The sequence below is a fragment of the Indicator indicator genome, chromosome 10, assembly GCF_027791375.1.
Source record: "Indicator indicator isolate 239-I01 chromosome 10, UM_Iind_1.1, whole genome shotgun sequence".
In the NCBI taxonomy this organism is placed as follows: Eukaryota; Metazoa; Chordata; class Aves; order Piciformes; family Indicatoridae; genus Indicator; species Indicator indicator.
In genome coordinates this window covers 19,643,873-19,670,718 of record NC_072019.1, presented here as the reverse complement: position 1 = coordinate 19,670,718, position 26,846 = coordinate 19,643,873, and the positions used below count along the sequence as shown (strand labels likewise).

At 42.0% G+C, this 26,846-nt stretch overlaps 1 protein-coding gene across 1 annotated transcript; it reads right to left on the bottom strand.

The window, feature by feature from the left end:
* Window positions 1-4,304: 4,304 nt before the first annotated feature.
* On the bottom strand, window positions 4,305-21,051 carry NTMT2 (N-terminal Xaa-Pro-Lys N-methyltransferase 2). The gene is made up of 4 exons (XM_054384538.1): window positions 20,898-21,051; window positions 13,315-13,490; window positions 7,158-7,407; window positions 4,305-4,579 (listed from the first exon to the last, which is right to left on the bottom strand). Exons 1-4 carry the CDS (start codon window positions 21,049-21,051, stop codon window positions 4,305-4,307), a joined length of 855 nt encoding a protein of 284 aa, XP_054240513.1.
* Between the last annotated feature and the right edge of the window lie 5,795 nt (window positions 21,052-26,846).

The window sequence follows — 26,846 nt, the reverse complement described above, 5'->3', positions numbered from 1 at the left end:
CTTGAGGATCTCTATTGCAAGGAACCTCACATTCATATAATAAAGATAATACTACTTGGCCTTCAGTCACACAGGATAGAAGCACTGGACCTGACATGGGGAAACCAAGCATTACCAAGAGCTTTGGTAGTGACATAACAGAAGTGGGCTTGACTGCACTTTGGCTAAGTTTTTACTTGAGTTGCTGGCTGCCTGAGGGAAATATCTGATTGAAGGACTAATTGTGTATTTCACTAATTATCTGTCAGTGATGAATGAAGGCCTAAGGCTGAAAGACCCTGAAGGTTCTGTGAACCTTGCCTTAGCCAGGTTTTAATCGTGGATTAAATTTCTGGCGGTGTTAAGAATCAGGAACATGTTTTAAATGAGCACTAAACTAATGGGATTCAAACTTCCCCTGCAATCTGATGAAGTAAGGACTTCTTTAAATGCATGGCTTAAATATACTTGAAAGCTGAGGCAGAGCAACTGAGCTGATTATCCAGTCACTGAATACCAAAGAGCAACTGATACATAGATGACTTCTAAACAAGAACTTCTGTTTGAAGTTTGTGAATCATTATTATTATTATTGTTACATACTATGGTAAAGTACAGAGAACCTGGAACTTTTAAGCCAAGAATGGCCCTTACCCGAATTCATCAAGTCTTAAGGGTGGCCTTCGCTGGCTGACTGGGAGTTCTTGAATTAAAATATACCTTGGAAAAGGAGGAAAGCAAAATATTATTCAATCTGCAGCAATCTTATGCATTTAAGGCCCCAGAGGGCTTGTGTTTCTTTACTCTTGAGGTTCGTTATGTCACCAGAAAAGCTTTAATATTTTACTGTGGAAGCAACATAGCCATGAAACATTAATTTCCAGGAATGTGGGAACCATGAAATACAAGTTTTTCTACAAAATTAAGATTTTACTTGTCTCTGTTCTCACATAGTTAAGGGAACCAATGTTCATTATATGTTTGCGTGTATGTATTCTGGAATTCAACTCAGAAAGATGCATTAAAGATGGGAAGAATATTTTTACCTTGAAAAAGAAAAATGCATTTCACTGCTACCAATACCAGTCATTTATATTTTACCTTTCATCCTAAAACACTTTGTATTCTACATCCACGTTGGAACCACTCCTCTCATTACTGAACTGCACCTACCCCAGTGTGTAAGTGAACAGCTGATACCTTCCGCCTTGTGAGATGTGGCAGCTGTCCAGATTTGTATAAAATTGCTGTCTGCCCTATTTCCACAATATTTCTCACCCCTGTAGCGACCAACACCATTCAGCCATGCCTGACCCAGACACAATGGCACTAGGATCTCCAGCAGTCCCCAGATATTCTGCACAATGGCAGGTGTCTCTGGCTGGAAGCAAAAATGGCAAAGGACAAATCGACTTGGGATACACAAAAACACCTTTCCAATGTTCTCCCCTGTTATTGCTAACCAGTGTTACTAACTACAGGACTGATGATGCCTCTGTCCTGTAAAACAAATGCCTTCCTGCACATACTCATATGCATCCAAAGACCACAGCAGCTTTTAGCAGCCTCAGCAGAATGAAAGCATTGTGGTGGCTTAAAGAAAATTTGAAGCACGTCGTTCTGGAGACAAATCCAGAATGCAAGTGTTCACCTAGGGACTCTAACAATGTGATATAGTAAATTTATGTCCATCACTCGTTGATTAGAACAGAAGAATTAGCCAAAACATTCCAGAAGCATCTGTGCCATGGGAACTATAGGTTCCTACGTTATATGACAAGCCAGAATATTCACCAAATCACCAGGGTTGTTTTCCTTAATGCTACAGTTAGCAACAACACATTAAGAGGACTGGGTAAGAATTGATGGCAGGAAGCCCTCTACCATGATTTAGAAATTCTCAACATATGCAACGATATTGCTAGAGGAGTTATGCAATTAAAACCAAAACTGGAGATTTGTTATCAAAGGATGGCAGTGTGTGCTACAATCCAGCTGAGAGGTGTCCCAATCTCCTTATCTTCAGGCTCCTGTGTGAGTTAATCTAACACAGCTGACAGTATCTGACACAGACAGTTGTGCCTACAGTCATGTGGAGGATGTTTTATAGAGCCAATTTCCATCAGAATGTGGGTTTTGTCATAATGCAACTCTTTAAAAAGTCTGATAAATCTTGCCAGAACTGCACTGCATGGGGACGAAACACAATAAAGATTCTGATGGATCCAGAAGTGCCCACTCTAACCTTACCACTGATTTGTAAAATTGCAAACAAGCCATATTTAATTTGCTTTTTACTGCATCTAATAACATTTCTAGTGCAAATTATTTTAGAAGTCCAACTCAAAAGAAACATTTGATTTTGACAGAATGAAAAATGTTAATCAACTTGGCAAAATCTATGGTTGTGTGGTTTTCCGTCATAAAAGAATTAAAAAATTCTCTCTTCTCGACCAAATGCAGAATGAAGCAAAACTTTAAAATCTGCCTTTTTTTTCCCCCTTTTTTCCCTGCAAGACAAACTTCTGTACTCCTACAGCACATTTTTTGTGCCTATATCACAGTATCACAGTATATCAGAGGTTGGAAGGGACCTCAAGAGACCATCAGGTCCAACCCCCCTGCCAGAGCAGGATCACTTAGGGTAGTCCACACAGGAATGCATCCAGGTGGGTTTTGAAAGTCTCTAGAGAAGGAGACTCCACAACCCCCCAGGGCAGCCTGTTCCAGTGCTCTGTCACCCTCACTGTAGTTTCTCCTCATGTTGAGGTGAAATCTTCTATGTTTTAGTTTGAACTCATTGTTCCTTGTCTTATCACTATCAACCACTGAAAAGAGCCTGGCCCCCTCCACTTGACACCCACCCCTCACATATCTATAGACAATGATCAGATCCCCTCTCAGTCTTCTCTTCTCAAGACTAAACAGCCTCAGGGATCTCAGTCTCTCTTCATAGGGGAGATGCTCAAGTCCCCTAACCATCCTCGTGGCTCTCCGTTGGATTCTGTCCAGCAGGTCTCTGTCTCTCTTGAATTGGGGAGCCCAAAACTGGACACAGTATTCCAGGTGTGGTCTCACCAGGGCAGAGTACAGAGGCAGAAGAACTTCCCTAGCCCTGCTGGACACACCTTTCTTGATCCATCCCAGGATCCCATTGGCTCTCTTGGCCACAAGAACACATTGTTGTTATATATGTTGTTGTATATGAAGAGGACAAGAAGCTTAATGTATAGTTTTGGTGAGCCTTAAGGAGATGATATGAGTGTTAGTATGCTCAAATCCAGGCTTATCCAGTTGCTGTTGGAATATAAATCATGGATGCTTTTGGGTTACACTAACACCCTCTGCAGTTTAGTACAGTTGTTAATCAATACAATACTGTATTAGTTCTTCTTACAGTCTTACTATTAACACCCCATGAAATCCCATTAGCTCTGCATATGGTGCCAGACTTGTTCTCAATGTGGGAAAGAAAGAAATTTACAGTGGTATGAATAATAAAGAGAAGCTTTCAAGTGGTTTCCACTGTGAACATTTTTAAAAAATATCTTCCAGAGTGTAATTTGTGGGGCAAGCTTTTTCCCAAAATTTCAATGGAAACATGCATGTATTTGTCAGTTAAGTTTTCCCCTGGAGTGCAAAATGCCTTATGCACCACTATTGTTCTATGGCAGAAACATAGGAAGATAAAGCAGTTCCCAAAAATGCAAAATGGACCACGTTGTCTGATTGTCCAAATTGACAGAAAAGAAAAAAAATAAATAAATAAACTGTGTAGCTGATGCCAACAACTAGATAAAACTTCTCTTGACACTTTTGGTTTAACTATTTTAAAGTACAGATAGTGATGACAGTAAAATTTGGTTTAGGTTTTCCAGAAGTTATCTGAATTTCCTGTTTCAGTGATCTGACAGATCCTTCTTAAATTCCAAAGAGATTAAGCACCATAGTGAAAAACAGGCTTACTTGTTAACATCTCATACAGAACACTCCAAAATGTATTAGCCACTACAGAAACTTCAGACCTAATTATTTTCTATTATTTGGCTTTTATCCAGTATGGACTCCTTAATGAAAGAGAGATCTGGCTAGGAGCTGTTAGAAATGCTTTTAAAAATGGAGAGAATGATGAAGCAGGTAGGATTCAGAAAAGATTTTTCCCTGGAGAAGCTGGATCAATTGTGATTCTCTCCTGATCTTTTAGGATTTGCTGTCCCAGAGGTGTAGTAGTAGTGGTGCATGGTTAGGAGGACTCTGATAGCTGTTTTTCTCCTTCCCATTCCTGCAGTTCATCCATAGTCCAGGCCTGCAGTGTCACTACACAATCAGAAATGGCCAGGGCCTTTCTGCATGGCCAGCATCCAGACTGGGACACACTGCTCAGGGAATCCTTCCTGCCTCTCCTCTCGTAGGATAGTGAGTCCACTCATTTCAATGAGGCTGTGGATGATATCCAGGTCTCGGATCACACTGCTATCCAGACAATCCAGGACACAGCCCTCCCTGGCTACATTGTCCTTGAGAATGATGACACCATTATCCCTCAAGCCATTCTGGCATCGGATGAGAAATTCCAGGAGATCTTTATCTGTCAGATATCCTACAGATGAAAAGATGGGAAATAGATCATTGTTAAGCATTCAAACAAACTCCTTCTGTACACATCAGAATGGTCCTTGATCCAAGACTCTATGTCCTGTTTACTGCAGGAGAAGATCTAGTCCTGATATTTAATTATAAAATCTTGGGTAAACCAACAAGACCAACAGTTACAAACAAATCAGTGTTTAGCATCCATATTAGTAGTAGCAACAGATGTGGACAGAAGTCAATGGGAATAGTGGAGAAAATACTGGGTGCTGAAGGGTTCTTTAATCTGGTGGTTAAAGTCGTAATAAGAATCAGTGGTAGGAAGCTGGAGCCAAACAAATTCATATTGGAAATAAGTGACAACTGTTTAACAGTGTAAGCAATTACCCATTGGGAACTACCAGCAGAAGTGCTGCTTACCACCTCTTGAAGTCCTCAAATCAAGCATAGTTGATTTGATTTCTCAAGATATGCTTCAATTGAACACAAACTACTGCTTCAGTGCAAGGGTAAAGGAATGAATATAACATCTTGTGATATAGAGTAGGTCAAACCAGATAATCTTAACTCTCCCTTCTGCCTTTCAATACTACAAATCTCTGTAACTTTATATAAAATGTTATGTACCCATCAAAGAAGTTCTGAACCAAAAATCCAGTGAGGAATGCAAGACCTTCCAAACAGCCAAATAAACTCTTTATTTTATTCCATACTATTGTGATTTCTGAAAAATAGTACTTTTTTCAATATGTTATTGAGATTGTGGTTTTCATCCTTCCTTCTCAATGATCAATACTTCTGTAATGTTGAGATCAGTAGAAATGAAAATTCTCCTATGTTAAACATCTCAAGTGAATTAGCAAGGACAGGTGGTCAGAAACGGAATAAAGAACTTGGAAAAAATTGTTTGTATTTTCTAGTCAAAATATTTAGTTTTCCTGATGGAAGATTTAAACTTTGATTAATGGAAGCTGTCATTTCAAAACCACATTTTGACATATCATGCCAGGTTTCTTTAACCAATGCTCCCCCCCAAAAAAAAAGAACAAGAAAGAAGCCCCAAAGCCTACATCTGAATCCCTTTCAAGCTGAAGGAAAACGGAATTTTTTTATATGAAATGTAAACATACAGTATTATTTTTTCATAAAATAACAGCCTGGGCTTAGAGACTTATGCTTACAAATCAAGATTGCATCAGCAAGATACATTGGAGCTTTGGAACACTTAATTTGGAAAGGAAGGTACTCTTAACTCTCTAGCTTTTAGCCTAGTTTCTTAAGAAAATGAGCTCTTCATAGTGTTGTTCTCTACCAGTCCTGCCCTTGCTTCACCAAAAAGCACTGAGTTTGTTGGCATGTTTCAGCCAAATTCAAAAGAGGGGTAGAATTTTGTTTAACACTTAAGATCACTACATATTTCATAGAAAGGAAGGAGATTCAGATCTGTGTCTATGCTAAAGAAAAGGCACATGTTCTCTTTGTGCAGCCATAGAGCTGATGAGCACAGCCCCTGACCAGTCTTAGCTCATTCAGTCTCATGTTGAGCTGAATTTGCTCAGAAGATGGTACTGCAGTGAGTGGAAATTCAAGAAAAGCAAAAATACAAAAGAAAATGATACCCTTCTGAAGCAATTTGCTGGCACAGTACAAAGATGTGTTCTAAGAAGCTTGTTTTTATTGCTTTTTTAAGACTATGCGTAGAGGACAAGTAAATGTTCCTGAGTAAAACCATCTCCTGTGCTAGTATCTCTGCCTTCATCTTCCCTTTTACCTAGCAAAACCTCTCCAGGGTTTTGGAAAGAAGTATTAGTTTGGGCCTTCTGTTTGCTTTTGATTAACAACTTCTGCACCATGGACACTTGGGTTCAGAGATTCAGAGAAAACCTCTGGAAGTTAGGCAGTTACGCACCACAGTAGGTTTCCTAGGGAAAAAAAATAACCTTTTTCTATTTTGTTTTGTTGGTTTTTTTTGTGAAGAGCACAGCCCACATTATCTGAGTGTCAGTCTTCTGCTCTTAACATTGCAGGGCATTCACTAGGGAGGCTGCAGAAGAAGCAGGTATTTCTTATATGAAGGGGTACTGTGGGATGTAGCTAAGTCAACCTGTTTGATAAGCAACAGTGCATGTATAAGACATGATTTGGTTTATAGGTAGTGGTGTTTTTTTTTTTTTCAGATTGTTTCCTGAAACACCCCCAAGTCTGAATAATCATCAGATTCAGAAATCCCTGCTCACAGGTGAGGCCAACCCTGTGTATCTGGCCACAGCACTGGCAACTAAGGAGGACTGCTGCTCAAGAAACCCCATCTATAAAGCCTACTTCTCAGCTGCACCTTAGCATGCAGGTTACTCTAGAAGAACATGAAACTTCCTCTAGTACATGGCCCGGAAAAAAAACAACTTCACTGGTACCCACTGTGGATGTGGCTTGGGAGAACTCCCAGAAGCCTCTTGTGACATTTTAGGAAGCAGTCCCAAAGAGCTGAGAACCTTCTTTTACAGCTGTATCATTCTTTTTACATAAATTTTAGCACAGGCTGCATAATTCTCTGAGATGTTTGGATGGATGAATCATGCTGAACTAACCTGAAACCCACTGAATCCAGATGACATCATATCTTTGTGGGGCTGGAGTGAATTCCTGGAGGCTTTTACAATAATACATCTCTACTCTGTCCTCCTTGCCCTGCAGGTAGTTTGGGACCTCAGCCAGAAAATTCTCCATCATATCCACCAGTTCCACGCTCTTGAAAACTGGCAACAGGACATGCTTGCTGATACGACCTATCCCAGAGCCGCAGTCCAGGGCACGGCTGGTGCCAGCTTTCCCCACTCCCTGTGGGGATACAAGAAAATAATTTGAAAGCTGAACAATACCACCTGAGAGATTATAGCAACTGTGTTACCCCTATGGCCTTTAGTCCATCAAGCTTAGTGTCTTGTCTCCTTATTTGTGCAGGGCAGGTGATTCTGCCAATTTACTCTGCTCTGGTGAGACCTCATCTGGAGTACTACGTCCAGCCCTGGAGCCCTCATTTCAGGAAGGACATGGACCTGATGGAGAGGGTCCAGAGAATGGCCATGAAAATGATCAGGGGTTGGAGCACCTCTCCTACGAAGAGAGGCTAAGGGAGCTGGCGTTGTTCAGCCTGGAGACAGGACTCCAGGAAGACCTATTAGCATCTTTCCAGTACCTGAAAGGAGCCTACAAGAAGGATAGAGAAAGACTGTTTACAAAGGCCTGCAGTGATAGGACAAGGGGCAATGGATAGAAATTAGAGAAGAGTAGATTTAGGTTGGATGTTGGGAAGAAGCTCTTTACTGTGAGAGTAGTGGAACGCTGGAGCAGGTTGCCCAGGGAGATGGTTGAGGCCCCATCCCTGGAGATATTCAAATTGAGGCTTTACAGGGCTCTAGGCAACCTGGTATAGTTGAGGATGCCCCTGCTGACTGCAGAGGGGGTTGGACTAGACGACCTTTGGAGGACCCTTCCAACCCAGACCATTCTATGATTCTATGAACTGTTCTGGACCTGGGACAGTATCAGTATAGCTTTAGGTACCTATGTGTGAGCTGAGCTCTCTGTTCCTAGGCTGTTGGTGATTCGACTTCCTCATTGCAGCCCTGCATTTATTGCTATAAGATACAATTTTTTTTCTTGGTATAAAAAAGGGACAATTCTTCATAAGCTCCTAGCTTTCTCAGAAGATCCACTGGTCTTTGTGAAGCCCTTGCAACTTCATCTGTTGAATATTCATGTCTCACAGCCTCACATGTTGCTAGATAAGCCTCATTCTGAGCTTTGTAAAACAGGCATGTAACAAATACCACATGCAAGAAGTAACTTCTGCAGCTCAGAACTCCCACGGTGTCCACAGACATCTCTGCAGGTACACAATATCCATGTTTGAAGGAAGATCTTGGAGTTGTAGGTAACTTATGACAAACTGCAGAAGTTTGGACCGGAACACATACAGAATTTTGGTTTTAGGCATAGAGACAGGAAAGATGGTTGAGTAGATTTTGCTTAACTTTCCTTTTTTTCTTCACAAATACCATCCCTGGACAGAGATCAGACATGAACAAACGTGGTACAAAGGCTACATCTATGAGAAAGTAATGAGTCACTGTAAAAGGAGCTTTATAATGACAGCTTTTTTTTCACCGCTGAAGCTTCCATTCTAGCTATAAAAAGGCTCTTAAGGCTGATGCTGTTCTGTAAAACAGAAATTCTAAATCTGTACATGCACTGACTGTGGGATTGGAGCTTCTGTGGCCAAAGTTATCTATTAAAGAAAGATATTAAAAGCAAATGTAAACACCTTTTCCCTGTCCCCTGGAAATGAGTAGTGAAGTGGATGCTATGGACCAAAGTTGCTGCCTCAGCTCTTAAAGGAAGTAAACCCAAGAAAAGCCTTGCTCTTCCTGCATATTGGGAGACTCCTTCTGTCATGGCCAAATATAAATCATGTAACTCACCACTTTTTTGGCCTTGCTTCAGTGAGTAATTCAGCAGATTATTAAGGTCAAAGGACAGCACTGTCAATGACATGACTATGAATAGCCTGGCGGAGCATCTGGTTACACGGAGTAACTATAGAAAGAGCACAAGGATCTCAACGGCTCTCACCAATCTCCAGGGCTGCTGGTCCCAATTTGTATACCTAGGAAGATTAATTTCCCAATGTGTGCAAGAGTCCACAAGCCTCCAACCCTATGGGACTCTGGAGACTACCTGCTTGTAGTTAGCCAGAAAATGTGAGCCATTCTTCATTCACGGGCTGCACTTAGGAGCATGTGGCTTTTACTGAGGACCAGAACAAGTTGTAACAAGGAGTTTGTGAAACGAGAAGGAACTGTGTCTTGGATCTCTACAAGGTGGATTTCCATACTGTTTGCTGGCAGATACATAGTCTACACTGATGTGATTAAATAAAAACATTTGAGGGAGCTAGTGAGCAAATCCAGGATGATCTACTGCAATAACTAACAGAATTCAACAAAAAGTCATATAACTTCTTTGACAGTTGTGTTTCAGAGAACCTATAGTCACAGTACCTCACTCCAAATAAGGAATTCATCTCCCATGATGTGTCATGGTAAGGACCTCTGATGACACATCTCCATTTGCCATCAAGAAGAAGGAAAGGAAACAATCATGGGAGATGAAGCTTGATCCCACACTTCACTGAACAGGAGCAAGAGCACCGAGCAGTCAGTTGAGAAGCCCTGTGAAGCACCACAGCTCCATTTGTAATGAAAATGTTGACATATTTCCATGTTCAGCTAATATATTTTCAGTTTGGAAGTGCTCAGAGCTTTGACAGAGTATTAACATTTTCTTTGGAAGGCAATCATTTTCCCAAAAGTCTGAGTTGAAAATCAAGCTCCTTATTAAAAAAAATAGTATAAGTGAACATTTTAAGCAAGAACAGGCTTTGAAATTTAAGATTGACTGCTCTTCTGATTACTCGCTTCCCATTTCTCAGAATCACTCTCTGTTATGACACATACACACCCAAAAATTCCTTAAGGAGGGCACTAACAAATTTCCTTAGGGATAAAAGAGATGTGGAATATGTTCTTGATGCTACTTTAGGTCTTGGAAGGGCAGGAAGGTAGTGTAGATATGTACGATAAAAAAGCAATCAGAGTTCAAGAAACATTAAAAATCACAGTGATTTTCTTTCTAAATTTAAAAATAAAATAATCAAGTTTTCAATAACATCTCTTCTACCCCTCTGATCAAGCAGGAGAAAAATTCCTTTTGAGATGCTTTTCATTCAGCAAGTAACCAACCAGGCAGGTGAAGCAAGGGCAAGGAAGGGAGAAAGCATTTAGAGGAAAAATGGAACTACAAAATTAATATAATCTCTGTCTGTATTATTTCATACACCTACAGCTCACAACTGCTCCTGAATTAATGGTTTCTTTGTTTCCTTTATTTCCTTTTTTACATCTTACCTCTGGATTAGGCACTTGAAAATATAGTGTCTGTGAACATAAAATCTTTAACTGGCATTAACACATTGCCATAAATATGCAGTGCTATTGCTCTGCTGATAACCCTTCAAATATGACTGTACCTAAGACAGTCTCTAGCTTGTCTGTACAGCTCTGTTGGCTCAGGTAATGTTGCTCTTGGTTTGAGTTCTGCCCACACACACATAAAACCTCTTAACTTGAGCACAGTGGCACTTTTAACTCAGTTTGACTTGCCTGGGAAGGAGACAGGCTAAAACATAAGTGAAGTCGTTAGTCCTTTCTCTAATTCCTTCCATGTGCCCAGGCAAGATAAATTCTCTAATGGTAAAGAAATCTGTAGCTCAGTTTACAGTGGTGCTAAGAATCATGCTAAGAAATGCCATACATGAAGGTATGCAACATCAGTCATGTAAGGAAAATGTCACTGTGTGGCATTTCCACACCAGCCAAACTAACTCCAGAGGGGTAACTTGAGTGAAACTGGGCAACTGTTTTTTAAGGAGCTTTAGTTTTGCCAGAAAATAAAGTTTTGGAAGAATGAAACTCTCTATGAAATTGATACTTCAAATCTAGAAAGCAGTTATACCCAAAAAACATGGGAAAGAATGTTGAAAATGTCAAGATACTCCTTTTCCACAACTCTCAAGGAAAAAAAGAAAAAGTCAACTTTTCATTTCTAAACAGCGTTTTTCATTTTGGAACTGGCTTGGACCCTTGAAAGCGAAGGGAGAAATTTTGAAGAGGGTAAAACAATTTTTAAAAATTATGTGAAATATATTCAGTTGATCTGAAACTAATTTTCCTACTTTTGGATTTCGTTAAGCTTCTCTTTAAAAATAAAGTGTAGTTTATACTAGGGTGAAATAATTTGCCTTCTTTTATCTTGAACATCCTATTACATCTATTACTTGTAAAGCCATAAATGGGGAAGACATAACTCAAATTAGCTGCACAATAAAGTCACTACTATAAGAAAGCCAGTAAATATCTGTATCTGGTTGAGTAGGATTCAAATTGCAGTGGTAAGAAAGGAAAATAAACCACAAATACTATAACCAATTGACTGTATCTCAACAGAGGACAAGCCAGAGCAAACTCAAAATGAGCAAACATGCAGATTTCTTTCTGTGCCTTTTTTTAATCTTGTTTGATCTCGGCCATTCAGAGTATCTTTTCTATCCCCAGCTATTAATAGGAGCAGGAACTCTGCTCTGGAGTATTTTGTATCTGTCATCACACCTGATGTATTGGGTATGATTTCTTTTTGGCATGTGAAATTCTGCCACTGACTGTACTTTCCTTCTGGGGTCTTGGAGATGAGAAAATGTAACAGTGTGATACAAATCTGCTGTTCAGGAAACTGAATCTATATGATGTCTAGGAAGTGTAAAATCTTTCCCTGAGCACACCCTTGTGTACCACTTGCATTCCACAAAAGTCCTTTAAACAAAACTCAAGTCACATTTAAGGAATACGCCTTGAGCTGGCTCTATGCTTGTCAGGCATTTTTTTCTGAAAATGCCATTGTACCACTGGGTTCAGCTGCTGCTTAGCTTCCTCTGCATCTTGTTATTTTGTCTTTGTAGGAAGCCCAATACAGCAAGGTTTTGAAATGCTGTGAAGCCTTTTTGCATTAACCCAAATGACTGTTCATAACAAACCTGTATCTGTTCACTTGTGTTTTACTGCACCCAAATCTCCCCTCTATCAGGTACAGCAAATTTTGCCATCAGTTGCTCTTTACTGCTGTACAGGATTTGTATCTGTGGTTGAGCCACGCTCATTTCCCCTTACAAACCATTCAAACTGTGCCCTTTTCTGTATGCAACATCTAATTAACATATTGAGCTCCCCCCCCCCCCAGTAGATCATTAAGACTAATAAAAGGTCATACAGCTATCCCAAATTTATACAAATGAGCAGAAAATAACAGATCTATGATAGCATTATACAGAACTAGTCATTATGGGAGCAGGAGAACTGAAAGAAGTTTTTTGGTAGCTTTGTGGATTCTTTAGCATCTAATACTGTTGTTGAGCTAATTTCATGGACTTTTTTCCTGGGAGGAGGGGAAGGGCAGACAGAAAACTATCAGGCCACACTTTTAAATATCTGCAGATTCCCCAAAACACATTTAGGCATCAACAGGATTTCAGAAACCTAAGTGCCAAAGTAATGTTGGTTGCTATTGTAGGTGCTTTTAGAATCCCACTTGGCATCTCTTTGCATCTCAGGTCAAAGCAGAGCTTTGAAGATGTTTACAGACCTTTAGAAATCTGCATGCATAGGGCCCCAGTGACACTGGAATGTTAAAGAAAAAAATGTTTTTCCTAAACAGAAACTCAGCTTTTAGTCCCCCTACTTTCCCAAATGTCCCACAGGAATTTACATATGTAGACAAATCTCCCACTGAAGCCAGCAAGAACTTTATCGTGAAAGGTCCCAGTCCTGCACTGAGAATTAATCTCACACCCAAACACAGCTGTAAGAACTCCTTGCACAATCCTCTTTGTGGCTTTGGAGTGCAAGAAAAGGAGGTAAACCAGGTAAATAATGAGACATGGCCAGGCAAAATGTGTGCTCATGATGATGCATGACCTGGCAGAATATGTTACTAGACCCAGTGACAGTCAGACCTGTGACTGCATGTCAAATATGACATCTGGAGCCATTTAAAATCTATGTGACTGGGCACAGTGCATGTCATTTATGACACATCACCACTGTTTCTTGCAGAAGATGGGATTAAATGACTCACCCCAACAAACTTCCTGAGAAACTCCCGGGAGGATTCAATGTCTGTATTGGAGAGCTCAATGTAGTCTCCCATCATGCCCTCTTCTGTGGCTGGCACCCCCTGGTAGAAGTGTTTGGCCCTGGCGTAGAACTGCATCTCCCCATTGATAACTTGACTTGTCAATGCGTAAAGTTTCACTGCAAGCAGATAAATCACTATTTTATTGTTAATGACAGATATTTCTGGTTTAGTTTACTGCTCTGGAGGCATGATGTTGGAGATAACTTGACCTGAGCCTTCAACTCACCAAACTTCTGTTTCTAAAGCAAAGGTGGAAGGAAAGGTGTTGGATTAAATCCTGCAAGACCTTGAAGGGATATAGCCCACCTTGGCTAAATTCAGTGCCTTGCAGGCTCTGTTTTTGTCATCACACTGTGTTTTCACATCACATCTTTTCAAGTCTGAAGTGAACATGCAATGCCAAATAGAGTGAGGGGTTTGATGTGCTCCCAGAAAAGTTGTGGGTGGCATTTAGTACTATGTAGGGTCATCACTTCCACTATCACAAACCTAACTGCTCTGAAGATTTCCAGCTATGCTTTCTAGCCATTGGCAGCTGCACTGTACAGAATGTGCACCAAGAAGAAAGTGGATGAATTAGGACCTTGCTCTGGTTTATTTTTAGTGATACTGTACAGCCTGTGGCACAGCAAGTAAGTTGAACCAAAGAGCAGATGGTAGTCTAGGCCTAAATGAGTATGCAGAGGGGAAAACAATTTAGAAGACACAGTCCTAAATTCTCATCTGTCACAGATCAAGGAGTGAGTGGGTGATATACTAGAAAGCTTCTGTGTGCCAGAGGCTTGGACGTTTAATCCCATTGCTTGGCTATTTTGCTGGTAGTTCTAAGTCTGAGGTTGTTTTATTACAGCTTGTGAGCTTTGCTCAGTAAAGGACTATTTCCCCCTATTTTAAAAAAAAACAGAGGTCTGTCCTCTGCATCCTGGGTTTTGCTTACTCAATGTGGATTGGCCTATCAAAAGCAGTGATGTTTTGCAGTTCCAAATTTCGGCTGAGGCAGGCCACAAACAGTTTGTTTGAACACCAGCACCTCTCATTGTCTCATAAGCACATAGAAGCGTCCCAACATTTCCCTGTGTGTATAACACATTCTAAGCAAACACAGCCACCAGCCTGCCTGTGACAGATAAGCAATAAAGAGGGAGGGAATTACATTGGGAATATGCCTTCCTTGCGAGCATCACCTTGCAGTCTCAGACCAATTCTGTTGCAGATTTCCAGCACATTCAAGTAAGTGGAAACAATCCAGCAGTGAACACCTTTTGGGTTACAGAGAGCTCCCTGCCTGTTGCATAAACAGAAGGACCAGGCAGCAGCAGTGCTTTGTCACCGCATCTTTAAACTGTCACTGGAGCTGCTGCTGGGAAGGGTCTGAACAGGCCATGTCTGGCTTACACCAGCTGCAGAACGGGAATTATGCCTTCCACACAGAGGATGAGAGCTAGGCCAGAGGCCCTGAATATAAGCCTGGAATGTATTCATTGAGGGCAAGCAAGCTCAGCAGGGAATGATAAGTGTGTGCCTGCCCATCCTCAGCAGGAGAATGACATTTTGGAGGCAAATTAGGAGGGGATAAAGGAAGTAGGATGGGGAATAATTACCACCAAGGACCACTCAAAACAGAATAGTGCTATTGAGTTACACATAAGCAGCATGCCCAGCATATCCTTCATCCAACAAAAGCAGCATTACCAGCCCCTCTTGTCATCACCTGCTTAAGTCAACTGCCGAATGGATACTATTAAAGCTTTAATCCATTACACATTTATGTTATGCCTGAGAAATTTATACCACAAGAAGCACTGAGCCCAGCAAGGGTCAAACCTGGGAGTTTTACACACTCCACTGATTGTATTCACATACTCAGAAGAAACCATTTAGCTGAAGAAATTAACATGAAGGGAGCAGCAGCCAATCCCCAGCACATGTTGGTCAGGGTGTTTCCCAGGGCCTGGGAAGAACACTCCACCAGTGTCTGTGATTCTTCCAGTAAATGATTTCCATCTTCCCCCAGGAGTGGCACCATCTTGTTTTCTCTATGTCTCTTCTTTTCTCCATTTCAAGATGCCAGCTTGCCTGGTGAGCAGAAATGAATCCCTGTATGCTGGCTTTGCAAGGCCTACCATGTAACAGTCCAGTGATGATTTCTAGGGCTTAATGGACACATCAAGGGACAGTGAACTATCCCATTCTGATAGATTGAAGGGAAAGGCATTTGCAGGCTTTAGGCACACTAGGAGAGGGTATTGCAGGCAGCTGGCAGCATGAGCAGCAAATATTCAGAGTCCTTCTACTCAAAATATGAACCTGACCCAAGGCAACACATGGGGATGATATGCTGTTCAGGATATCAGATCTGTAGTGTATGCTCTCAGATTTCTCACTCAGAACCAGTATCAGCCTTGCAGAATGCCTGCTGGGACTTGCATGTGCATACACCAGCTGACTGTGGCTCCTCCCAGACCAGCTGTGGCCCCAGAGCTCTGCCTGACGTGCTGGCATCCCAAACCAGCCCTGGGCTTAGCATCCAAACAGTCTTCTCTATGCATCAAACTTTGCAAAGACATTTTTAAGCAAGTCTCCCACTGGAGGGCATGTAAAGACACAGGCTAAAGGGTATCACTGTACCCCAAGTCTTCTCCTGTGAACCCACAGTGTCACTCATGCAGTGTCATGATCTACAGAGATACTTCCACCTCTTGCTCCCTCAGCCTTACTGCTCCCTCTTGTGAATCTGCAACGCTGCCAACTCTCCCAATGCACAACCCAATTTTCCAGACACAGCCAATCATCCTCACCTCCGATCTGCCTCACAGCTGTGCCTGGCATGCAGGCTCCAGCAGCAGAACCAGAGGGAGAAGCTAGCTTGCTAGCTTGCAAGAATCTACCCCAGTAGGGAAGTGTGAGGAGGCACGCATGTCCTTGGTGGCAGTTAGTGTTGCAGCTCTGCTCCCCGGTACCACCCCTCACCACAGGACATGCCTAGCCAGAGGCATCTCCTTTCTATGATCCATGTGGGACCACCTTGTGCATCAGGAAATGAAATACTTGTGAGGTCAGTTACAGATGCACAGCCTGATTTCAGTGAACTTTGTAAAGTAGGGCATAGGCAGGATAGGATGATGGAGGCTGCAACTCTCAGACACTGGGCAGGGGGGTCTTTCATAGACAAGGTTTTCAGTGTTAGGGTAGGTAAATTCTAAGGTTTAAGGTTAGAAATGTGTCTCTAGTAATATACCAAGAAACTTTTTTTCATGGGTGCCTCAGCAGAATCTGCTGGCAAGTCCCCCAAGTGGAGATGGCTAAAACAAGTGTCCTGCAAAAGCAGGCTAGGAACAGGAACTGGTTCCCTAAAGGTCACTCCACAGTCATGAGACCTCAGTAATTTTCAGTCACTGCAAACAGTCTGGATGCAAGAGTGGTGCTCTGCAGCTGAATGCCAACCCCTAGACTAAACAGAAAGTTTCTACCTAAATTGGTTTTCCCCTGCAAAGTTCAACACTTTATCTCTAATATTTTCTTACGAATCAGTTCAAAATTTTGTTTCCCAGTGCATCTGATCTGAATCTCCAGAGAAATTGACCACTTAATATGTAAGCCAAGGTGCAATCCCAGCCTGCAGTTATACTGCCCTGTAGTTCTTGGTTGAAGGGCTTACTCAGCTAAATTTCACTGGCAGAGGCTATGTTGCAAGTAATTTTTAAGAAGTTTTTATTTGTGAACATTATTTTGTGGCTCCAACTGCTTTCTGCAAGATACTGAACTAATTTCAGTTTGGCTGACTATTCCCTTTTAAATGCAACATCTGCTTTGTGCATCAGTTGAAAAAGAGTTATCTGGGTGCAGGGTAGAATTCACCTCTCCACTGAGGTCTGAGAACCACTTAAATTCTGTTTTATAGAGGATTAACACCAGCCCACCCCCAAAATAGATTTTACTTACAGACACGTGCCTCACACAAGGGAATATTTGTCTCTATGGACCAATCATTTAAGTTTTCCACTGCAGATCTCACCCTACTGGGACTGAGTCCCACAGCCCACGTAAACATGTGCATAATTTCCAGCATCTGAGTAGCTCCATTAAAGTCCAGTGGGCTTAAGGGCATTCACACACATCTAAGTACATTGTTGGATCAGGGCCTAAAGTTACTCATGTCTTTTATTTATAAATGCTACCCTGGTCTGTAAAAGTTGACATGCTTAAGAGGCTGTGATACCAGATATGCCCAGCTCCTAAATAAACATGCCTAAAAGTGCTCTACTACTGAACCTAGTAATGGAGTGGGGAGAGTGTGAAGTTAGTGGAGCATGAAGCAAGCTTTCCACCTTGCTGACCCCAGGCAGCACTGCAAGTTTCAGTGTGAGGCTTGATTTTAGTGTTATTATTCATGTTTAGAGTTAAGCTCACACTGACTACCCTCCTAGGTCACTGTCTTAGTGTTGCTTTAGTTGTTCAGTGCTGTTTACACAGAGATATCTGCATCTACTCTTGAAGCTTGAGAAGTTTTCTGCTCAGTTCTGCTCTTGAAAATGTCATTCTGCAGAGATGTTCAGATCCACCACATTTTGTGCTCTCTATCCCAGACAGCACTGGATCACAGAATAATCCAGGTTGGAAGGGACCTAAGGAGGTCTCTAGTCCAAACTTGTTCAAAACAGGGACAGATATGAGGTCAGATGAAGTTCATAAGGACTTTCTTCAGCTAAGCTTTGAAAGCTTCCAGTGACAGAGAATTACATGACCCCTCTGGTCAACCTGTTCCAATGCCTGACTGCCCTCACAGGGCAAGAGTTTTTCCTTATACCCAGCCTGAACTTCCTTTGTCTCCATTTACGGCCACTGCCTCTTGTCCTCCTGCCTCACATCACTGTGCAGAGCTCAGCTCCATCTTTTTAATGATCTTGTAGGTACTGGCAGGCTGATATGTGGTCTCCCTGAAGCTGTCTCTTCTGGCTAAATTCCCTTAGACTCTCTTTACAGGGCATGTGCTACTGTCCCCTCAAGGACCCTGGAGGTCTTCCAACTCACTTCATGTAATTTCCTGCGCTGGAGATTCAAGACTTCATGCATATGGTGCAATGACTGCTGTACAAAAGGGGATAATCACTTCCCTCCATCAGCTAGCTATGCTTTTATTAATACAGCTACATTTGCTGCCAGGACACACAGCTGGTTGATAATTCAGTTGTTGTCTACCAAAACTATCAGCAGCGCTGATCCCCAGATAGCCACTACTCAGATTGTGTTGTTATTGCCAAAGGTTCTTCCTTTCCAGGTACAGGACTTGGCATTTGCCTTTGAATTTCGGTGAATGTGAATTTTGCTAGGTTCCCACTGTCTCTTTCCTCCAGTCGACCTAAGTGCCTCTGGATGGCAGTCCTGACCTAGAGCTTGTACATGAGTCCTGCCAGTTGGCTTCAGTCTGAAACTGTGATGAGCAATGAGTCCTTTACCTCCACCAGGTTATTGATCAAAGTATTAAGCAGGACAGGTGCCAGGACAGACCCTCGCAGTACTGCAATGACACTGAGATTTGACCACAACTTTCCGACCCAAATCACCCAACTACTTTTACTCATTCATCCAGACCACGACAACCTACAAGGCTGTGAAGCTTCTTGGATGTGTACTTACAGCACACAAGCTAAACCCAGTACCTGTCCTTATGTATGCTTTTACTTTATGACCGTAACCACAGAATAAGAGACATGATGCATGTTCACATGAAGGCTGGACTCACAGTACCTTTTCTGTAAGTTAAATTGATTTGGATAGGTGGCAACAAGCTTGTCAGCTCTTCAGTGATGTTTTAATGATTCAGGTCATGAAAAGCCCGGCAGAGAGGATCTTTAGTCTGATAGAAACATATTACAAAGCTAGGATAGGCTAGGCTAGGAATGAAAATTCAAATAAAATTCAGTCAAGAAATAAAATAGAGTTTTACAAGAATGAAGCAGTTATGCCTGGAAGCAGCTTAACAATGGACTGATGGGTTCTCAGCTATTTGCAGTCTTTAAACCAAGGTATTTTTGTCTTCATAAATATATACTGTGACCCAGTCATAGGGTACAAGCACGACACAGGAGCTTTTTACACGAAATTCTAAGCTTGATGTTCATAATGGTATCTTCTAGCCTGAAAATGTTCTATCGGATGTGGCACTTGGTGGCATGGTTTAGCTGATGTCGTGGTGTTAGGTCATAGGCTGGATCTGATGATCTCAGAGGTCTTTTGTGTGATTCTATTAGTACTTACATTAACAGTAACACTGTAGGAAATCCTGTTCAGTTTCTAATGTGCTGTGTTTATTTTCAAAACAAATGAAAGAATAACATTTTCATAGACTTCTTGAGATTCCATCGACCTATAACTGACTTTCCTTCCTTTCCATCTTTCCTTCCTTTCCATCGTTCACAGCTACCTACCACTAGGGAGAGGAGTATTTATCTTCCACATTTCATTTTAAATAATTGCAGGTTTTGCTGCATTTGAAAAGCTGGATCAAAATACTAAGATAACACAGAAATGCTTTTTCTCTTTATAGGACTCATGAATTCTACCATCTAAGCAGGGCTCTGACTGGGGTCTGTATAGTTTCACGCAATCAGGTACAACAATCTGCTCACTTAAATGGATCATTCAGTTAGGAAGGAGCCCTCAAAAATTCCTTATGAAGACTAGTTGAACAGGCTGCACAGACAAATCCTTTCCATCTTGAATTCCTGCAGTTCTGACACTGAGGGGAAGCTGAATAATTCTGCTCACAAAGTCACATGCTAACGTAATGCAGACTCTCATCAAATCTACGATTTAGCTATGTTCTCCTGGGGAAATTTTGTTTCTTACTCAGGGTCAAATTTTCATAAAAAATGAACATTACTTTTCTGCATTAAAAAAAAAAAGAAAAAAAGAAGTTTTGGCATCCTGTACCAGAGGCTTTCACTGAAATGTGGTTACAAAGAAACGTTTTGAAAGCATTTTCCTCCCAGATAGCTAACAGTAGGTTAGATACCCTGCTGCACAGATTGGGATTACAAAGACCCTTGAAAAAAAAAATTTAAAATCATTACCTTCGAAACAATACAAATGACAAAGCTAAGGACACATTGAATGACAACAACACAGGTATCCAGCAACAGGAAGTGAGGCCTGTCAGCTCTACCAGTCTTGCATTTGTCCTTCTAAAGTCCCAAACAGGTCAATGCATGTTTTACTTAAATGGTGACAAAAAAAGAACCATTAGCCAGAAACCAAACTTCCTTTCACTCTTGTGGTCTTTCCCTTGTTCCCCTCTAGCCATCTGTGGGGTATTTAGGTAAAACAACGTGACACTGAACTAGAGGGAGCTGAGGGAGAGAGAGTACTGAACAGTTTAGCTAGCACTGAGGTCTCTCTAGCAGGGCTCTCAAAACTACTGCTTATTGTCATTAATGCATCTGCACTCTACCATCTAACACGATTTATCTTTCTGGAGCATGGTCACACATGCACACAGATGCTCCTGCCCACCAGCTACTCACCCAGGGGAAGCTTTTCCAGCAGATAAAGGTAACTCTGGAAGAAGTCATTTCGGATGGCCTTATGCAAGATGAAGGACATACTGTGCCGACAGAGTTCTTCATCTGTCTTGTGCCAGCGTGACTTAAAGGCCAAATGTGCTGCTTTATAAGCCATGATGAAGATGTTTTTTGCAAGGGTGGACAGTTGCTGTGGCTGCTGCTGTCTGGAGGACCTGTCTTTGCGAAGAGGTGGAGACAGTGTCATTTAAATTGTGGCAATGTGCTGTCATTCTATATTGGGGTGTGTGTCTGGAGCAGCGCAGGGTGGAGGCGGGTGAGAGGGGAGTAAAAAATGCTGGCTGTTGGCACTGGCTCAGAGTAATCTCTGGAGTGTCGCCCTCTGAAATGAGCAGGTGCTGCAAAGTGATAAAAAACTCAACCAGAAAATTGCTTAGCCAGGGTAAAGGTATATCTACTTCAAAAACTGAGTGGCTCTAATTCAATTACACTTTTTCTAATCTATTCTGCCTTCATTTCAAAGGAACTCAGATATTATCCAGGGTCTTCCATCTCCCTCTTTTATATCTCACAGGGTGATTTTGTTTCTCTGTTTCTCCTTTACTATTTGTATTTTATTCTGGAGCACCCAAGAGGAAGGCAAGAAGACAGAACATGGACATGCCTGTACACAAACTGGATGTCCTAATAAACTGTAATTATAGCAAGCAACAGATTTAAATTCATGCTTTCCCACTGTGTACAGCAGGGCAAGCTACTCTCTGTGTACAAAATCAGCTGAGGTTCCTTGAATCTGTTTAAATGGTACAAACTATGTCATCAGCTGAGGCCAGCTGGAAGAAACTGCTGTCTGGAAACATGGGAATGATAAAGCCAGGGAAGGGTAAGAGCTTCTTGATTTAGCTAACAAAATACACAGAAGAACAAAAGGAGATAAACTGGCTGGAAAAGAGAATCCAGAGGTTCAGGCAATTACAGTGGGCAAAATTCTAGAAGAGGGAGGAGTACAGTGAGAAGCTGAAGTGCTTCAGAGATGGAGAATGCTAAGCTTCTGAAGAGGGCTGTATATCATAAACATGACCCATCCCAGAGGACTATCAGGCCCTCATGGGATGAGGAGAGAGAGAGACTGCTTCAAAACCTTGTTTGCCCTTTGGTAGTTAGGCACTTGGTACAGCACACCTTCAAGCTTCCTATGCTGCAAAGGGGATGGGGCCTTTGCACTGACCTCCACATGATGGGCCCACAAGGGTTTCTCCTTCCCAAGCAGTTTCTTCTAGCTGTCTGCAGTTTAAGCACGCTCATGTGATCAGAAAGCTGGGTGTTTCCAACACAAAAGGGCTGCCATGCGTCCTGAGCACTTCTGCCACTCCCAACAAACACCTGATCAAGCCTCTGAGAGCAGAACAAAGGAGACCTATCCTTTACCAAGGAAAATCAGAACAAAGGAGACCTATCCTTTACCAAGGAAAATCACTAGTAATTCAGATGCTAGTAATGCAGATGATGCTAAGAATTGTTTAGCAACGCATCAATTAAAGCATATTTTCCAACATGACTTGCTGCCTTGGAGCAGTCAATCTCTGTATCTCTGCTTTGACAGTACTTATTAAAAGTGTTTAGGGGAAAAACCAGCCCAGTGTATTACTGCCTTTCTTGTTTCCCCAACTGCCAGCCTGTACTGCTCATTCTCACCTAACTGCACTTGCATGCTGCTCCCCAAGATCTTCCTTTCTACGTGACTTTGCAAACCTGCTGTGAACAGATCAGGGAAAAAATCTTATTCAGAAAAATAGAATTATTTTTCTTTGAAGTGGAATCAGTTCCAAATCCAGCCCACAGCTGACACAAGGGAATGTGTCATGTGCTACAGTACGGGGGCTATAGCAGCCACCCAGAATGGTGGTGTGGAGGAGGCAGCCATACAGCCACACTGTACAGTGGCCCTAACAATTATGGAGACCTTCTCCCTGTGTCCTGACAGAGATGTGTGCTGGAAGGGGTTCCACAACAGCCAAAGGTAATCTATACTGCAAGATGTTTCTATACTCCCACCCCTCCCTGCTCATGCATTCCCATTGTTGGAGTCAGTGGGAAGTGCAAGAAGGGAGGCAGTAACGTGCAGCTGAAGATGGGGGGAGGATCATGGCAGTGGTTAAATCATCTCTAGTGCCACTGCACTAAAGACAGTCCTTCCTTGAACTGAGGGCAACATTCCTCATGCAGCCTTAGAAATTTTAGCCATCCCTTGAAATAATTCAGTCTCAAATATCTTCCTGGTTATGGTTACATATCTATCAGAGAAAAAACAGCCTCTCTCCAACTAATTTAGAAACATCTGGGTCCAGACACAATCCGTGTGTACGTCTTGGTATTCTCACAAATCTGGCCCTTTCTCTTTGCTTATCTATTTTCAGCGACTCACCAGTTTCTGTGCCAGGAAGGGATGAGTCAAGACAGCATGTTAATCCTTTGGAAAGAAGTTGCATAAGCTCACTTTGTCACCCACAAAAGACACCCCTAGGAACACAGAGCCCACCTGTCCACATTTGACACTGTGTTTCGCATTCGGCGTGGCTGTAGTTTTGGCAATGCCCATTGTGTAGCAAAGTGACCCCTGTGCTTAGAGAAAGCAGGAAACCTAAGCCCTGACTTGTCCTAGGGGAGTCAAATGCTGGAACTGCACTGTGGAGGGTGCTGGGACTGCAGCCCCAGGGTTCCCCATAGCTTTGATGCTTATGAGGTCTACAGGGGCCTAGGCTTTTACACTCCCTAGGAGGATGTGAACTGCAAATGCAGAAAAGGGCACTGTTTTTCTGTCCTTCTGTGAACATGTGGGGCTTAACTCTCTCTTTGGAGCAGCACATTTGGGTTCCCCAGTGCCTACAAAGTGCCCCAGACACTGATTTACACCCTCTGAGAATCTGGCCAGTTATGATAGTGAACACATACATGTGGGGAACAGGGCATATTTCAGAGTCACTCCCTATCATTTGAATGCCCTGCTAGAGATCTCATAGCATACTCCTAGCTCACATTCCTTGGGTAAAAAAAAGATATGTGCAATCATGTTGTGCATGTCTCTGACTTTTATTACTTCATCACCAAACAATGTTTAAACCTATCCATCTCAAATAAAGCCCAAAACTATTTCAAACTGGCATTAAAACAGTAGATGGGGTAGAGAGACAATTCTCACCCCACTATCACTCAGCAAAGTGAGCTCTCCTCTTCTGAGACACTATAGAACCATTAAGAAGGGACAGGCATAGGTACATCTGCACCTCTCTTTCCAAGGTACCATTCTCAGCCATCCAACACAAATGTGTTAGAAGCAACAGTTCACAGGATTAGTTTTTCAGGTTGAATGTTGATTATCACTCCTTTAGATAAATTAGTGGTGGGTTTGACTTACATTAGTTCTGCTCCACATAAAAAGAGTGAAGATCTACAGAAGGATGCATAAACACTAACTTTATTTTATTTGCATAAGATCAAGACTAAGTCCCTGTTTCAAATAGTTCTATATTCTAAGACTGAGAACACACACTCAGTCCTCAGATACTAGTGCAGCTAAGCAAATGAACCACAACAGCATCACGCCCTTTAAAGAACTTTCAAAGCACTTCCTATTGCTGTCAAAGGTTAGGCAGAAACACAGATTTGTGCCCAGAAGTGCCTAAAAAGAGATCACAGAAATTGCAAGTTTTAGTCAAAAAGTGGATGCTATATTCTCTGCCTATTGCTCAACATCAGCATCTTAATGTCTTCCCCCAAGACCAATTCATAGCTGCTTCACACTCTCTCCTAACCCCGTATGCTTAACAGTATTGGTCTACCCAGAAGCCGCAAACAATTCAAGCACTATTTTATGCCCTGTATCTTCATTGACAAGAAGTGTTACTGTGGGGCTTGAATATGGACACCACGGTGCCCATACTACTTTTAGGATCACTGCTGAAGTGTGAGTTAACCCATTTCTCCACTTCAGTTCCATTGCTCAAATGGCCACTTGACTCTTTCTGAAGCTGAAGCCAGCTAGCCAGCTTTTTTCTTGGTGGTAGAGACATTGGAGAATCTGGACAAACTGAAGCCCTACACCAAAATAACTCAGTCATTGCACCAAACAGCTTCTGGTCTAAAATAAGAATATGTTTATAGTTATGTGGGAAAATACCTAGTTCTTCCATGTGTCTTCTTCCTCTCCATGAGACAGGGCAGTTCCGGGACATCAGGTTTATAACAGATTAAAATGAAGAATCAGCTGGAGCAGCCTCTTATTAAAATACCTGCAGCTGATCTCTGCCCGAGGGTAGCACATTTAAAATAAGGTATCAGATGGCTTATGATGAATCACTGCAAGATCCAAGGCAGATCTGTTTGATGGAGCATCAGAATATCTAAAGAGAAGGTCGACTGATATTAATAGGTAACTAGACCTCTGTGGATCTGAGCGGTGCACACTACTTCTGAAACACATCAGCTGCACAGAAGAGACAAAGAAAAACATGTGCATTAGCTCCACATATCATGCAGATCACAAAGGGTCAATTTTACCTTTAAATTACTGTGTTCTGCTTACAAAACACCTGGTATGCAATCTGATTTCCACACAGACAAGCCATTAGGGTTGCTGTAAGATGTCTCTTTATCTTAAAAAGGCCTCTATATTAATTCTTCTCCCTCAACCTTACACCTGGCATATGCTGTCAGGAATGGATGCGGTTAAAGCAAGTAATTTTTGTTTTATCTTTGACAACAAGTTTTTTAAAGTTCCTGAAAACCACAGGATCATGTTGCTGGAAGAGGCACAGGCGGAGAGCACACGTGCAGTTATGAGGGCAGTGGAGAGCAGCTGCAGTTTGGATGGCAGGTGGTCACCTTTACAACTGACTGCTGCAGCCAAAAAAAGCAACTTCCTGTGTTGTTCTGACTGCAGCTTCAGTGGCTTATGCAGAGCAACAGTGTACACAACAGTCAAGCTGGGAAATAATATGACAACGGATGCACTAATTGTCTGACTTGTTGAAGTCTAGAACTCTTATTCACAATCCTCACCCACCTAAAATCCACTCAATGGGTTCAATTAGACTCAGCAGTCTTCAGGAGTATTACTGTGAAAATAATTGGGGTTTGAATTAAGTGTGGAATTGAGAAAAAAAGAGGCTTGGGTTGATGAGAAACTGAAATATTTCTCTGTTCTCACTCAGAAGAAAGAAATCTGTATCAGGCCAAGCAAAATGGTTTGGTTTGTTTGCAGGGCAGTTTTCCGTCTTTATTTGTAATTAACTGCAGGTAAATTTGGTTTCAGTATATACTTTACAAGTGCAAACAATAACAATGTTATTGTCACCAGCAGACTAGTCAGCCTTGCAAAATCACTCTGTGGCAAAAGGACCCAAGGAAGTGAAGATCAAAACAGGTCCCTGGGCAATGACCCAACCTTGGGATAGCACTTCTGATCTCTCACGAGAAACCCTTGCTTTGAACCACATTTCCAAAGCAGAGTTCACTGCCTGTAGGTCAGGATGACTCATGCCCTTCAGGGCATATTCGGCACAATTCCCATGCGCTGCTTTCCCGGGTGCAGTCTCAGCAGCAATCTGCTATCATTTATACAATTGGAATTTAGCAATCTGGAATTCCATCTAAAGCAACAAAACACAGCATGTGAGCCCTATGGGTAAATACGTTATAATTCATGTAAATTAAATTGGCCAGAGCTTTAGCCCTATGGAGGGAATACACAGTTCTTTCTCTTTAATCCTTCCAGCTCTGGAGCCAACACTAAATTACATTTTCAAGGGAGTGAATGAAGCCACTCTTAGGTAGGAGTGGGAGCCAGTCTCATCATGTCTCAAGCACTTGGGCAGTCACAGCCGGACCCTGGTTTGGAGATCCATAAACAGTATGCTAATATAAATAGCAATATTTGGGGAGGACTCCTGCATG